Source organism: Gavia stellata, chromosome 8 (assembly GCF_030936135.1).
Source record: "Gavia stellata isolate bGavSte3 chromosome 8, bGavSte3.hap2, whole genome shotgun sequence".
NCBI lineage: Eukaryota > Metazoa > Chordata > Aves > Gaviiformes > Gaviidae > Gavia > Gavia stellata.
The window spans coordinates 29,853,063-29,868,984 of record NC_082601.1 but is presented as its reverse complement, the minus strand read 5'-3'; the positions used below and the strand labels follow the sequence as shown (position 1 = coordinate 29,868,984).

Genomic DNA, 15,922 nt, shown 5'->3' with positions numbered 1-15,922 from the left:
AGTTCCTCACGGGGTGGCTGCTCCAGCGCAGAGCGTGCAGCGGACGGGACATGAGAGGTGCGGGGAAGGATCGGAGTAATAAATGTGAAGTTAACGATAAAGCCCAGGAAGCTTTTCAGTGTTATAAGGGCATTGTAACGTTCCTTGTCCTGCCCGCCCCGCCCTCCCCGCTGCGCAGGCACCAGCGGAACTTGCCGGAGTTGGACGAAGACAGAAGCAGGAGGAGACGGAAATTGCCGAGGGTGGCGTGTCTGACGGTGGCCGAGAAGGCGCTGGGAGGACAGCGGAAATTGCCGAGCTCCATCGTTCGTCCATAATCTAGCGGAAATACCCGAAGCGGTTAGTTCCGAGGATTGCCGAACGCGCACGAACGCGCACGTCAGAAAGCGACAGCCGTCGCTGAGGCTGCCCGCTCCGAAGATTGCCGAAGGAGGCTCCGGGGAGCGGCGGAAAGGCCCGAGGCCGCCGCCATAGAGGCCGAGGCGGAGGGCAGCCCGTGCATCGGCGGGGAAGGCCGAGGCGCCTCCGCCGCCAGTCCCGCGCCAGGTAACGGCGGACGCCGCGGCGGGGACGGCGGGCTGCGGCGGCGCCGTTACGGGCGCCCTCCTCCCGTCGCCGCTCCCGGTGCCCTTGACGGGCTCGGTGGCGGGCCGGGGGCTGCCCGGCGGGCAGCGGCGGAGGCGCCTCCAAGGTGACCCCCGCGCCGGGCAGTGCTGCCGCCGGCCCTGCCCTCGGCCCCGGGGACGGGGACGTCGGGCCCGCCGCCGAGCCGCGCCGCCTGGCAGGGCCTCGGCGCGGTCCGTGCGGGGAGCGGGGCCCGGGGGGACGGGGCGGGCGGGCGCTCCGCGCGTTGGCCCGCTGCGGGCGGAGGGCCCGGTGGTTCCCGGGCGCAGCCGCGGCTCGGGACGGCGGCGGAGCGCTTGTTGCGCACCTTTGCGTTTGTTTGTAAGCAGCAGCCGGCTGCAGTGAAGGTGCCACCCGTTCTCGATGGCTGCTCTTCCTTCGTCCCTGCTCCTGGCAGCTCTTGCAGAGTCAGTGGCTTGAGCTAGGCTGCCAGCTGTTATCATCTGACTTGCACCATTTGTAACGTAAGGTGACATACGTATATGTGAAGTATAGATAGCTATAAAAAGAGAACCTCACCTTGCAGTTTAAGAAAGTAACTTCTTATTCTCTTATAACTCTGCACATACAGGTGCGTACGTGCTTTTTTGCAACGGGTATAGACGATTTTACTCTGCCTGTTTAAAAACTGTCAGCAAACATTTGTACTGATAAAAACTTAGTGTTGTTTTCTGTCTTACCAAAGCGCCATGCTTCGACTACCTGCTGTCCGCAGGACCCTAGCTGGGGTCGCCCAGTCCTCCAAAGTGCGTGGTAAGCGTCTCTAGGTCATGTGTCTGTGTGTGGTGATAAAATTGATGTATGTGTAATTGGCTTATTGAAGGGCATGTACGCGTACGTCATTTGCAGCTCTGGAATTCTGTGTTGTGCTGTTCATAGAACTGGAATTGTATCAGTATTGTATAAATGTAAGATAAGGAGCGCAGGGTCTGACGGTTTGCATCTAGCACTAACTGAAAGTTTTTACTTTCTTTTTCCACGTCTCTCAGGACGTACAACTGCAACAGCAGCCAGCAACCAAATAGAGGTGTTTGTGGATGGTCATCCTGTATTGGTGAACCCAGGAACCACAGTACTTCAGGTGTGGGGAGTGGCATGCTGAATTTTTCTCGGGCTCCCCATCTCCTCATTTCTTGGCAGCATGTTCTATTCTATAGAGCAAAAAAAAATCCCTTTGCACTGTTTCTTGCAATTCTTCGGGGGTGTTTTCACTGGCTGTGATGCAATTTCACATGGCAGAAGTAATTTGGGGAGTTCAGTGTTTGAAAAAGCAGCATCTGCCATGATTGCCTGAAAGATGTACGCAGCTTGAATCCCAACTGCAAAAATTTATGCAATGCAGTAACGGACTTTGATAAATTCTCATTGAACTTCTAGCTCTGAACACTACGTGACCTGGTAGTCTTTCAGAACCTGTTAATTTTGTATCTTATTGAAGTGGTGTCTCAAGTAAATGAGGGATCGTCTCCTTTTGATTATTAGTTCTTATGATTCAGAATGCTGATCCTTTGCTGATTTTATTCTTCTCGGTGTGGGAAGAAATGGAACCTGGATCTCCCAGTCTGAACTCAGCATTTCAGGCCAAAATTTCAAGTAGATCTTTTTCCAGTCTAACTTCTTTTTAAGAAGCCATTAAATGGGGGTGTGGTATAGTGAGTTAGAATATTAAAGTACATAGTGTTTATTTCAAAATATATCCCTCATTCTTTGGATACAAGTTACTAATTTATTTAGGCATTAGCATACCCCTAGCAGGAGTCTAATGTAATATTTTCTGAAATGCTATTTTTTTATTAGCCTTTTGGTTTTGCTTACATGTGATAATTTTTTGTAGAAATTATCCGAAAAATTAGATCTTGTTAGTTCTTTCTTATTGAATTCAGTGGTGTTTCTTCTGGTAGGCATAGCTAGCACTTTAGCATAGATCCCATCAGCCATGGGGATTTTATGCGGTAAAGGCCATCTTCATCTGTTGTCTGGAAATCTGTCATCTCTGTCCTCCTATCTTTTCTTCAGACGTGTCATGGAAGAATGTTTCTGAGTTTGGGGTTCTACTGAAGTTGAAGATTGGCTATGCTCCAGTACCTTTGTAGAGAGTATCTGTGTTGTTGACTTATCAGAAGTCATTATGTCCATTGTTTCCTTTATATTTTTCAAATTTTTCTCATTCATGCACTTTTCTGTAAATAGTGCATGCTTTCTTTAAAAAGTTATTTTTATTGCTAGTGTCCTATCTGTTAGAGAGAATTCACTCTATTCTTGGAGGAAAGAATGAAAGAGAGGTTAGTGCTCATTTTCTCAATCAGTTACAAATTTTGGAAAAAATATATTTGTAATTGATAACCTGACATGTTGCTGCTTGATCACTATTTTTTATTCATTGTCACTTCTTAAGATGAAAGGTTGAATGCACTGTATTCCTGAACACTAACTGTTATTCTTTGAAAAACTGAATAATGTTTATGAGGTGGAACTGAAAGGTCTAACTATAATTTATTTTTCCTTTGTTTCTTGTTTTTTACAGGCCTGTGAGAAGGCTGGAATTCAGATACCTCGTTTTTGTTACCATGATCGTCTCTCTGTTGCTGGAAACTGTAGGATGTGTCTTGTGGAAATAGAGAAAGCTCCCAAGGTATTGTGTATGTTTCATAGGAGTTAGAGTTTTCTGCTGTGCTTAGGGCCTAGTTTAAATCTTGTAAATAATTGTTTGTTCTATCATTAGCACACAAATTGTTGTCATTCAGCTGCTCGAAGCAGGTTTTTCCCTTCTTGCCACTGGACCGCAGTGATTGCCTATGGATCAAAGTCAGTTCTCAGGCTCTTACAGATTATCTTGCTCCTGGATGTGAGCATTTGATAGCTGTGCATTTTCAGTCAGATATATTTTTATTTTCTGTAATTCAGGCTTCAACCGCACATTTTCAGCTGATATTACACAAATAGTAAACTTCAGATACTGTGTGAATTCAGCTGTAGCATTAGTGTCTGTAGGTTTGTTCTAGCTAAGTAGAGATTGTGGTTACTCATTAGTTTATATTTTAATGCATTATGTACTTTTGATATCTATTGTAAAATAATTATTGACTTCAGGATTGAAGGCTGTCTTCAGCAGTATTAAGAAATCTATGCAGATAGTTGAGGCATTCTTGTGGAGTTCAGTCTTGGATTACAAATTTATATTCGCATATAAAACTCTTTAGCTCACCTCAACTTGACTTCCATAGTTTGAGCTTTGCGTCTCTGGAAATGCTGGGTTGTCGCTAAAGATGGAAGTCATAATTGTCTATCTCGTGACGTAATTGAAAAGTAGGAGGGATTCATTTTCTGAGCAGAAGTTTTTGTTAATCTTGCAGTAATCTTGTAAAAAAATTTATTTCAAGACTCTTTGTATAGGCTTTGTTCAAATAAATGTCTAATAAATGATGCATACTCTGAACTTCAGTTCTAGAGGTTTTTCAGATCTCTGCTGAATCTCTGATTTGCCTTCTATCTGATACAGCTGACTTTCTTCTTGCTATTAACTACTTGAATTGGAACCCAAAAGTGTAAAATTCTCAACTTTAAATAAATCATAACTAATTAACCTTTTATATAGCAGATTATTAATAAATGTGGCTTCTAGTGACTTTATTGGTTAGATTTTCTTCCTTTTTTTTTTTTTCCTTGCAGATACCTTTTTATTTCTATAACATGTTAAATTAATAACAGATGCCTATGTAAGAATTTAGGGGGAGGAGGAAGTTGGGGTTTGTGCCCATGTTGAGAAGAAATATGTTGTGTTCATGCTTGCTTTTTATGATGATTGTAGCCAGTTGCTGCTTGTGCCATGCCAGTTATGAAGGGCTGGAACATACTGACAAACTCTGAGAAGTCCAGGAAAGCGAGGTACCTTTCTTTTAGCCTCCTATAGCTGATTAGTTGTACTATCTGCTAAATGATGTAAAGTTGACGCTAACTTTGATTCCTGAACCCAACAGAGAGGGTGTAATGGAGTTCTTGCTGGCAAATCACCCACTGGACTGTCCTATCTGTGATCAGGGTGGAGAATGTGATCTACAGGTACAACATCCAATTAAATTGTGTAGACTTGTGTATTAATACTCTTGTTTTAGGTGAAATTGTGCTTTCCTGCAGCCTGGATACGTCTGTTTTCTGTTCTAGGATCAATCGATGATGTTTGGCAGTGATAGGAGTAGATTTAGAGAGGGAAAACGTGCTGTGGAGGACAAGAACATTGGCCCATTAGTCAAAACAATCATGACTCGGTGTATACAGTGCACTCGATGTATCAGGTAATGTCCTTTATTTTTCACTGGAGAGACTACTGAGCAGGCATATTTATATCAGTTTGTTACTTGTGAAAGAAACACCATGTGAGGTAGTCAATTTTTCTTACTTCTTTTCTGACTGTACTTAAGAATTTTATTTCTGGTAGGGACTGATAGCTAGTTTCCCAGCACTACCAGACAGCTGTCATGCAGGAAATAGAGAGAGATGGCCAAAACATGAAAGTGGAATCAGAATTCTACAGGGCAGAACTGGTCCCATGGTGTTAGTGCCAGAATGGATTTTAAAACATTAAGTGCCTTCCTCAGCCACAGTTGCAAGATTTGTTTGTTCTTGACAGCCTCTGGTAGCTGTATTTATGCTGTTCTGTAGTCTTGAGATTCAGTACCAGCTAACTTGAGCCAGATGGAAAAGAATACAAAGTACCCGCCTAGTTCTAGAAAGACCTTGTTAGTTAGGACTAATCTTGGACTCAGACTGTGAAATTCAGTGAGCACTGAACTGCTCTGGTTTTTGATTTAACCCCACTTAGTTTTTTGTAGCCCCGTCTGAATGAAATTTTGCAGATGTATAGTCCTGCATGTGATGGCACTAACTAATGTATCTAAACAGTTGTTTTCTTCTTTCAGGTGTATGAACTAAGGCTAATGTTTTATCTTAAGAAAATGAGATAAGGGTTGAAAAATGTGCTATGTTGCTGTTGTACATTCCAGATTTATTTTTCATTCTTTTGCATCTACTAGGTTTGCTAGTGAGGTTGCAGGGGTAGATGACTTGGGAACAACCGGAAGAGGAAATGATATGCAAGTTGGTACTTACGTTGAAAAAATGTTCATGTCTGAGTTATCAGGAAATATTATTGACATCTGCCCAGTTGGTGCTCTTACCTCCAAGCCATATGCCTTTACTGCACGCCCATGGGAGACAAGGTATGTATCTTAACTCATACTGAAGATGCAGCTTTCTCTGTTTCTGTCATACACTTTATCTTAGAATATGATCCCAAGGGTTTTCTCTGATTTTTATTCTCTGTGGTTTTGTTGTAGGCTTTTCCATAGACTGAGTCTAACACAAATTCTGTTATTGACTTGCAGCTCATTCAAGAAAAGGAAGAATGTTATAGTTTGTAGGCTATTCTTCCCTCATTTTTACTGTAAAATGTTTTGGACTTGCAGGTTGTGCTGATTGCTCAGTAAAAAAAAAAGTATATAAAGGAAAATTCAAATTCATTACCTGTTATTGTTGAGGATATTATTTAAAATGTCTTGTGAAACTAAGCTCTTACATGTATATCTAAAGCTAAACCTACAGCACTTTTTTTTGTTGTTGTTATTAGGCAGTCTGTTGCAGCTTGTATATAGAAAACTGCAAATGGCTTATTTGTTCTTCTAAACAGGAAGGTTGAGTCAATTGATGTTCTTGATGCAGTTGGAAGCAACATTGTCGTGAGCACAAGGACTGGAGAAGTGATGAGGATTTTGCCAAGGCTGCATGAAGATATCAACGAGGAATGGATATCTGACAAAACAAGGTGTGTAGGAGGTGTTTGTACCCACATGCACATTTATGCACACGTTAAAGGCACACTTTGCAGAACGAGAGATGTGGACAGTAGCACTGACTTCTGGATTCCACTGTTAATATTGTAAAGCTATAGTGAAGAATAATTGGTAAAACATGTTTTTAATACTATAATTGAAGTTACTGAGTTTTCTAATGTTTTCTTTTTTGTAGCTTTTACAGTAACTTTTTTATTTGTATCACAGATTTTTTTGCTTGTTTTTGAGAAAGAAAAGTTAAACTTTCAGGGGAAATATTTCTTGTGCTTCTCTTGTCTAATCATTGCAAGCTGTTAGAAAAGTCAGTCTTAGAAAATAATTAGTTTACACAATTATTTTTGTCTTTGCTCTTTGATAATATTAGTGGTGTTCGCCTAGGTTTGCTTACGATGGTCTGAAGCGTCAGAGACTTACTCAGCCAATGATCAAAAATGAGAAAGGACTATTTGTTTATGCCTCATGGGAGGATGTATTAACTCGTGTTGCTGGTGTGGTAAGAACAATTTTCAATATATGTAGCGTAAAATTAATTTCTAATGCTGGACGTATTATAGTGAAAACAGTCATATAGGAAAGAGCTTTTTTCTTTAAGGTTAGAGGGGAGCATCTGACATCTAATCCATTGTATTTCTACTTAAATTTCTTCTTTTGAATATTATTTCCTGTTTCATGGATTAGACCATCTGAAGAACTTAGTCTTATCATGATTTCATTTGGGGCATTGGGAGAGAAATTACTTTTATTTAAGTAAGAAGCTAAACTGTTTCTTCAGAAATCTAGGAGGCAGCAACTTTCCTGAATTACTCTGATCTATCTGAAGACTTCTTTAAATTTATGTAAACTGTGCTATCACCACTTTTGCCATCAAAGCCATTAATTCTGCATTACTTATATCTGAATTGTGCTTGCCTCAGTGCTTTCTCTGTGTGGTGATTGATTCTGCTGCTCAAATGAAGTGCTGCATGACTGCACTGGATTTTGATTAAAAATTTTATGTGGGACAAAGTAGAATTGAATAACTGTATTTGAACTTTCCTCAAGGATGTTTTTGCTCGTGGTACAGTAGCAGGGTTTGTTACGAAAGCTATTGCTTCTCAGATAATACCTTTGAGTTGAGTTTACTACCTGAGCTTTTGTTATGGAAGTTTGTGTTCTATCTGCACTATAGCTTCATTAAAATAAAAGCATTCACCAATCTTCCTCTCCTCACCACATCAGATGAGAATTAGCCACATCGGAGCAATAACTCAAGTGGGAGAGACTTGCACAGAATACAGAGAGCTGTTCTTTGCTTATTATGGGTTCTGAAGGAGCTGGAGTTGCTGCCTTGCAGAAGTCAGACACTGCTGATCAGTTTGTGCTACTCCAGGGGTTGCCCTGCTGGCTTTGGCACATCCTAATGTAACAAACATTTACCTGGGCCAAATGGGAATTTATTTCAATAGTTTCTTTGCTTATGCTTATACTTTCTCTTCAGCTACAGGCTGTCAAAGGTAAGGAAGTAGCAGCAATTGTAGGAGGACTGGTGGATGCAGAAGCGCTAATAGCTCTGAAAGACTTACTGAATAGAGTAAATTGTGATACGCTCTGCACTGAAGAGGTCTTCCCTACTGCCGGAGCTGGGTAAGAGTTCAGGCAATACTGTAATTAGTATGTTACTAAACTTTACAGTCTGCAAATCATCTCACTAAGATTCTGAAATGACCAAGGATAGCAATTGCTGATGCATTAACAGGTTTTGTTTGAATTTACAATATTCATTTATAGAGGGTATTTATGGATTGTGAGTTGATACATAGTCTCTACTACAGCAAGGGTTGCACATTTTACTGTGTGTTGAGGCTGCTGGAGTTTAACAGTAGTCTACCAAAAACCAGTTACACTCTGTTGTAAGTTGGATCATTTAGTCTGTTTCTATTTGTGTTGTGAAAACTATAGTACAATTATGATCTTGTGAACTGTGTAATAGCAGATGAAGTTTGTGAAACCTGACAATAACTGTAAATGTAGGAAATATCCACGTTGTAATTCGTTTAATGTTTTGCTGTCTCTGATACTCATGAAAGAGAGAAGCTCTTACTTTTTATTTCGGTTAGTAATTCGGATTGAGAAATCTCTTCTTTCCCTTTCTCCTCCTGAGATGAAAAAATATTTTGAGCATCTAGGATCTTTACCACATCTTCATTCCTTCCTTTTACTGAATTGTCATCCTCTTTCTTTCTTAAATCTTTTTGCTACAGTACAGATTTACGCTCTAACTACCTGCTTAACACCAAGATTGCCGGAGTGGAGGAGGCAGATGTCCTGCTTCTGGTTGGCACCAATCCACGCTTTGAGGCACCGCTTTTTAATGCTAGAATTCGAAAGAGGTTTGTATTCCTTGGTGGTGAATAAGCATGCACATCCATCTGGATTTGAGACAATGTTCAGGTGGAGCCGCAGGCAGTAAGTTGAGAGTGTTCATCTAGACAGACTCAGTGGATTTAGTTCACCTTTTAGTAAAGGGAATGGTGATATATGTGTAGAAAAAGGGGGTCTCTTCTCCCTGTAGTGTATAGCTGTGTTTTGTTCATTCTCACTTTGACATTTTACATAAGTTCATATACTCAGACAGTTATTCGTTTGTTATATTACACAGACACCTCAGATTTTCTGACTTACAGAAGTTTGTTAAAGCATATTCCTTGAAGAATTGTTTGAAGAATTGGTTTTAGCATCAGTTTGCTGCTTTTTGTATTGTTGTTACAACAAATCAGACTTGTTGATTTCAGAAGCAGTCATTCAAGTCTAAAATTTTCTTTGGCAAGTAATGCGGCTTTCCCAAATGTTTGAATATAGCTAGTTCAATTTCAACAAGATATATCATCAGGAGACGACTGAGGTTTATAAAAGCCCTGTCCTTCCTAATGCTGGGATCTTCCAAAATATATAATTTTAAATAATAGTGGCCTTATAATTTTGAAAAGAAAAAATGCAATGACATTTATGAACAATTCATATATTTTTATAAGTCTGTGCTATGAGAAGCTGCAAAAAAGGAAAACCTTCCAACCAGGTACATTTTTCTCTGTTTATCTAAGAAATAAGTGGATTTCTAAAACTGTGAGCACTTTCAGATTCATAGAATCATAGAATCATAGAATTTAGGTTGGAAAAGACCCTTAAGATCACCTAGTCCAACCGTTAACCTACCACTGCCAAGTCCACCACTAAACCACGTCCCTAAGTGCCACATCTACACACCTTTTAAATACGTCCAGGGATGGTGACTCAACCAGTTCCCTGAGCAGCCTGTTCCAATGCTGCTTAACACTTACAGTGAAGAAATTTTTCGTCATATCCAATCTAAACCTCCCCTGGCACAACTTGAGGCCACTTCTTCTTGTCCTATCACTTGTTACTTGAGAAAAGAGATGGACGACTACCTTGCTACAACCTCTATTCAGGTAGTTGTAGAGAGCGATAAGGTGTCCCCTCAGCCTGCTCCAGACTAAACAACCCCAGTTCCCTCAGCCGCTCCTCATAAGACTTGTGCTCTAGAACCTTCACCAGCTTTGTTCCTCTTCTTCAGATATGCTCCAGCACCTCAATGTCTTTATCGTAGTGAGGGGCCCAAAACTGAACACATTATTTGAGGTACGGCCTCACCAGTGCAGGGGGACAATCACTTCCCTAGTCCTGCTGGCCACACTATTTCAAGAAGTCAAGAAATTCTTTCCTCCTACAAATGACTTTAACTTCAAATCCGAAGTAACTAAGAGTTAAGTCAAGCTAAATAAACTTTGTAGTAGCTGTAGGTGTGGGAGTTTTTTGTTTTGTTTGTTTTTGCCTAACACTGGAAAAGATGGTTTAAAGTTGCAGCACTTCATTTTGTGCAACCTTTTTTCCCACTGAATTGGCAAAAGTTTGAGGGGAGGAGAGAGTTACGAACTTCTCATGTAAGGTGTGTTGCTGCGCTGGTCCCAGAATGTATGTACAGAAATAGTCCTTCTAAAAAAAACTTAAGCTTGTCTAACAGTCAGAATAATGCTAAACTGCATGTTACCAAAATAATGCTGTTTAAATTCCTTTGAAAGAATTTGCATCCTATTTCAGGTTATTGCTAAAATTATGATTAGTGGCATTGGTTGAGTAAAACTGTGTATTTCTTTGATTTTTATAAAATGTTTGTTATGTTTTCAGCTGGCTTCACAATGACTTGCAAGTGGCCCTTGTTGGCTCTCCTGTGAATTTAACCTACACATATGATCATCTAGGAGAGTCCCCACAGATACTCCAGGACATTGCTTCTGGAAAACATGCATTCTCCAAGGTACACACAACTTAGGAGTGTGACTGTTAAATTTCAGATGTATTGAATAATAATCTGAATTCCCCATAGAGATAGACTTGAAGAGAAGTACTATGTTGTATATGCGGTTATTTGCTTTTAATCAAATGCAGAGATGAGGTAATGATCAGTGTGCACCAAGTATGAATTTTCTTCAGAACCTTGGAATTAATGTCTTGATTTTTTTTTTTTTTCTTTTTTACTTGCACAGGTGCTCGATCAGGCCAAAAAGCCAATGGTGGTGGTAGGTAGTGCAGCACTGCAGCGCCGTGACGGAGCAGCTATCCATGCTGCTGTTTCCACCATTGCACAAAATGCCAGGACAAAGAGCGGTGTTGGTTCTGATTGGAAAGTCATGAACATCCTTCACAGGTTTGCTTTAAAGCTTTTCTGGGAGCCACTATCATTCACACTGTGTCTGCACAAGTTACCACAATGTATGTGTGCAGATTTCTTTGTGTATGCACAGGCGGCTTATCAGGTTAGAACCTGTAATGAATATGAAAAATAGCAGTACAAACCAGCAGAAACTTTTTAATAAAAATGGGTTCCTTGATCTGGCAAACTTTTCAGGCTCTCCATGAGATTTTATTAAACTGTTATATTTAAATGTAGAATTTAAACTTTAAATTTAGAGGTATAGAATACAAGAGAGCTTCATAACATACCACAGCGCTCAGTGGAATGCATAGCAGACTAGTGTTACTTGCTAAATGATTGCTTTTTATCTAGGGGGAGAAAAACAAACAAAATGGCCAGAGTATTTAAATAATATGGTTTCTTATAATACTCCTTTTACTATGCAGTTTTTTAACTGAATAGTTAATAGAAAAGCTTCAAAGCTTTACATTTTAGGGCTTTTGATCTTAGTTATTCAGTTTACTGGGATATTATTTCTTTAAATAGGCAAGCTTCTCTTGGGACAGTCCTTCCCCACTCTCTTTCTAAAACTCCATCTGTGAAATTGACAGCCTCTGTAAAGGAAAAATTATTTCAGCAAATGCAGTGGCGCTCAGATTCAGAGACTCAACAAAGTCCTTCTGCCAAAAGCAGCTTCATTGATGTAAAACTAGTGTAGCAAGAGCAGGGCTTGGTCTTCTGAGGGGAACTTGAATATAAAATCCTGCTGTTGAAACTGAAACATTTAATACCAAAACACTGATGAGTTAAAGAACACTCTTGATACCTTTTTTACATGTGGTTTGGCAATCTTTCATATTATTGACTTTCATGCTTTTGGTGCACCATCCTCTCTACCTTAAGTGTGAAAAGCAACTTATTGGAACCTATATGTCTCAGACAAACATGAGTAACATTGAAAGATCTGTACAGAGAGAATCTTTTTTATTTTAAATATAATTGTAAGTCTGGCATGTGATTATGCAAAACTCTTTCTTTGGAAAAGAAAGAGTGCCAGAAAATGAGAATTAAAATAATGAATTAATCAAAGTATTTTTATGTGTAAATAAATGAATGGTGATGAAATAGTGCTCTTAAGTCTTAGATGCTTCAGAGTAGAGAAGGTCCAGTAGCTAGTCTTTCATCTCCCATGTGAGTGCCCTAAATTAAAGGCCTGTTGAGTTCAATTCATAGCTGAAATGTGAACCTTGATGTTCCAGATGACAAGTGAGCTGCCTGCCACTAGGCCCTGACCTGCAATATCTGCCTTTATTTTGCTATCCCACCTTAGATAAGGTGAAATTCCCCATGAAAACTTCAAATGGCATTAGTTTGTCAAAATGCAAAACCAACGTGATGTTCTGTCAAATACTCTGTCAAAATTTTCAGCTGCCTTTATGCTTCATTTTTGTCCTATTACTGTTAGAGACCTCTTATGTCCCTCCTAAATATTTAGTCAAAAAAAAAGAAGTTAGGTCTGTTTTGCTGGGAGAGGGAGAATTCTGAAATAGCTTAAAGTTATATGTTTGTTCCTCCAGGGTTGCAAGCCAGGTAGCTGCTTTGGATCTGGGTTTCAAACCGGGCGTGGAGGCCATTAGGAAAAATCCTCCCAAAGTATTGTATCTCTTAGGAGCAGATTCGGGTTGTATAACACGTCAGGATTTGCCAAAGGACTGTTTTATCATCTATCAAGGTAATTAGTAGATGTAAATTAAGAAATGTTGCTAATAGCTGGAGAGAAAGCCTAAACAGTGGCATATTCTTACAAACATATCTGACTCTTTGATAAATTCTAGCCTTTATTTTCTGTTAAGAAATAGAACTTCCAACACATAACTGAGATACTGGTTACGTATTTATTAGGTAAAAATGAGAAACTGTTGATGAGTAATAAGGGAATATAAACCAGTTAGGTGTTCTGGAGCATCGCTTCAAACCTGGCAGACAAAACAGCATCAGTTCCCAGCTGTTCTGTCATACCAAAACGTGGTCTTATCACTAAGCATCCTTGTTCCAGGAACCCCTCAAAGCTGAGTCACTATAGAGACTGAACTACCATTTACTACTGCTTGTAGTCCTTTCATTCTCCCCAAAGTATTAGGCAAGTAAGACCTCAGAGCAATCAGCCTAATAGGCTTTATATTACTGGTTAAGCAAACCCTAGAAACCTTTTTTTCTGAGAACACAGAAATTCTGTATTGTGTTAGTAAAGCATTTCTTTTTATTTTGACTTTAAAACGTCTTATGTGGTTGTATACTGTTTCCTCTTTCCATGTATTTAGGACATCACGGGGATGTGGGAGCTCCCATGGCTGATGTTATTCTCCCAGGAGCAGCCTATACAGAGAAGGCAGCCACATACGTGAATACTGAGGGTAGGGCCCAGCAGACAAGAGTAGCAGTAACACCTCCTGGGATGGCAAGGGAAGACTGGAGAATTATTAGAGCTGTCTCTGAGGTACTGTTGCTGTTACAAATTGCTTCTGATAGAAGTATACTGAGAGGTTACATTCCTTTTATATTGAAAAGCGTTTCTAAAAAAGAGGTAAATTTTCAGGGAAATACATGACTGTAGTCTTAAGAAGTAATGTTTTGTATCGAATCCTTTGTTAATTCTGGGAGTTAAATCATATTGTTTCCCTTTTGAGGATAACACTGATACTGTAGCTGCTGTACGCTATTGGAATGCATAATGGGTGAAGCTTTGTCTGCAAATTCTGCTGATCTTCATGAAGTGCTTTAGAGGAAACTGGTGGGAGGATGCAGTTTCTTGCTTTTTAGACAGAAAACAGCATGAACTCTGAGGACAGGATCTGGTATCATTAGATAAGGTCAAATATGTGCTTACTATCACTGGGAACAAGATGCATTGATAATTGCATCAACTTTTATCACATTTGGTGGTAAGCTAGGGAAAGTACAAGTGACATCTGTATGGAAGGAGAAAAGTACTTCTTGTCTTTTCTTTTTTTCCTTTGTATAGCAAATGAGACAGCCTAGTTCTTTAACATGGGGAAGTCTTAACTGTAGGCATCAGAAGTCCAAGAGAATACTGTGACTTTGCTTCAGTTTGTACATTATAACTGCCTGTGTTTTCAGGAGTGTAGATTTTTCCTGATTTTACTTTAGGTATGTTAATGGATTGGTAATGTAAACCACTGTGTATTAAATCCCTAGACGTGATGGCATTTATTTCTGTGAATCTCTTAGTTGGCTGGTATGACCTTGCCTTACGAGAACCTTGATCAAATACGGAAGCGTTTAGAAGAAGTATCTCCTAATCTGGTTCGATATGATGATGTGGAAGAAGCTAACTACTTCAACCAGGCAAATGAATTGTCAAAGGTAACCAAAACTGAAGCATCTGGGCATGATTTAGTGCTGTTACATAGCTTGATGCCTTTTAAAGAAATGGGCCTGCTTCATATGTAGTACTACAAACATTCTTTGACCTTCACCGAATGCAGAATTCACTAAACAAATGCTTTGGTAACGAGTTCCTATCGTAAGGCTGAGATTTTTTTTTTTTTTTTTTTTCCTGCCACAGTTAGTGAAGCAACAGCTTCTTGCCGATCCTCTTGTTCCACCTCAGCTTACAATAAAAGACTTTTATATGACAGGTATGTATAGTATGGCCTTTCCATTCTGAAATCAGCAAAACATTTTACTTAGCTTTACAGTAGGATTCTTATGAGGCATTTAAAGTTTTCCACTAAAATATATAGGATTTGAGTCTTTTGAAGAAACAAAATTTCCAGTAAAATGACTTGGAATTTGCATAAAGCATAAACTATTGGACTATATTTTCTACTAAGCAATTTTCTTTATCTCCTTTGTATGCAGTCCTGTACTAAATCTCTTTTATATTGTGTCTGTGTATAATTTTGAAAATGAACAGTTTGACCACACTGATGTGTTTGGATTTTTTCTTTTCAGATTCAATCAGTAGAGCATCCCAGACAATGGCCAAATGTGTGAAAGCTGTTGTTGAAGGTGCTCATGCAGTAGAAGAGCCAGCCAGCTGCTAAAGACTAATCAGACTCCTACCACCTCCATCCAAGTATTTGTTGCAGTTAACCACTGTGGCTGATATTTTTTTTCAAAATCTACTTGCTAGGTGGTTGTATTTTTCTTTCCAGCAGTTCAAATAGTCCCATAATATTATAGGACTGTTGTTGTGTCTGAGAGAACATGCAGCACTCAACTTACTGTACCCGGAGGCAGAGCACATGATGACTGTATACAAATAAATTATAACACCAAACAATCCATTACCTATGTAATTCATATAGCTCACGCTTCTTGCATGAAAAGAACTCAGTAAGCAAGTCAGACTCAGTAAGTCTTGATTTGCTAGGAACAAGTATTCACGGCTAGATTGTAACCTTCTTCCAGAGTATCAAGGTATCTTAAGTTTAAGCACTGGTGAGAGTGTGAACATGCTATTTTTGTAATGCACTTTCAGAGCAAGTTGTCCCTCTTTTGAGTCAAACATACCTGGTTTATGTCAGTGTTCAGACCTGCCACTGCTCTAGATATTTGTATGTTTCTCCATTTAGTTTCAGTTGAGAAGCTACTCATGGAGGAAATAAAAATAATTTTGATGTCGTGAAAAAGAAAAGTAATTTTTACACAGTTTCCTCATACTGAACTGCTTTAAAAACTTAGCAAAAAGATAAAGGCCTATAGCTACACCAGTTAAAATATAGAAAAGATCTCAGTT

General features: G+C 39.6%; 1 protein-coding gene across 1 annotated transcript; it reads left to right on the top strand.

Moving 5' to 3' along the window:
• The first annotated feature begins 363 nt into the window (after nucleotides 1-363).
• On the top strand, nucleotides 364-15,922 carry NDUFS1 (NADH:ubiquinone oxidoreductase core subunit S1). Its single transcript, XM_059820199.1, has 19 exons — nucleotides 364-546; nucleotides 1,310-1,377; nucleotides 1,614-1,705; nucleotides 3,149-3,256; nucleotides 4,433-4,509; nucleotides 4,602-4,683; nucleotides 4,786-4,916; nucleotides 5,655-5,840; nucleotides 6,308-6,442; nucleotides 6,849-6,963; nucleotides 7,948-8,093; nucleotides 8,711-8,839; nucleotides 10,653-10,782; nucleotides 11,012-11,172; nucleotides 12,738-12,892; nucleotides 13,482-13,657; nucleotides 14,410-14,544; nucleotides 14,747-14,819; nucleotides 15,136-15,922. The coding sequence occupies exons 2-19, from the start codon at nucleotides 1,314-1,316 to the stop codon at nucleotides 15,225-15,227; spliced, it is 2,187 nt and encodes a 728-aa protein (XP_059676182.1). The 5' UTR covers nucleotides 364-546; nucleotides 1,310-1,313; the 3' UTR covers nucleotides 15,228-15,922.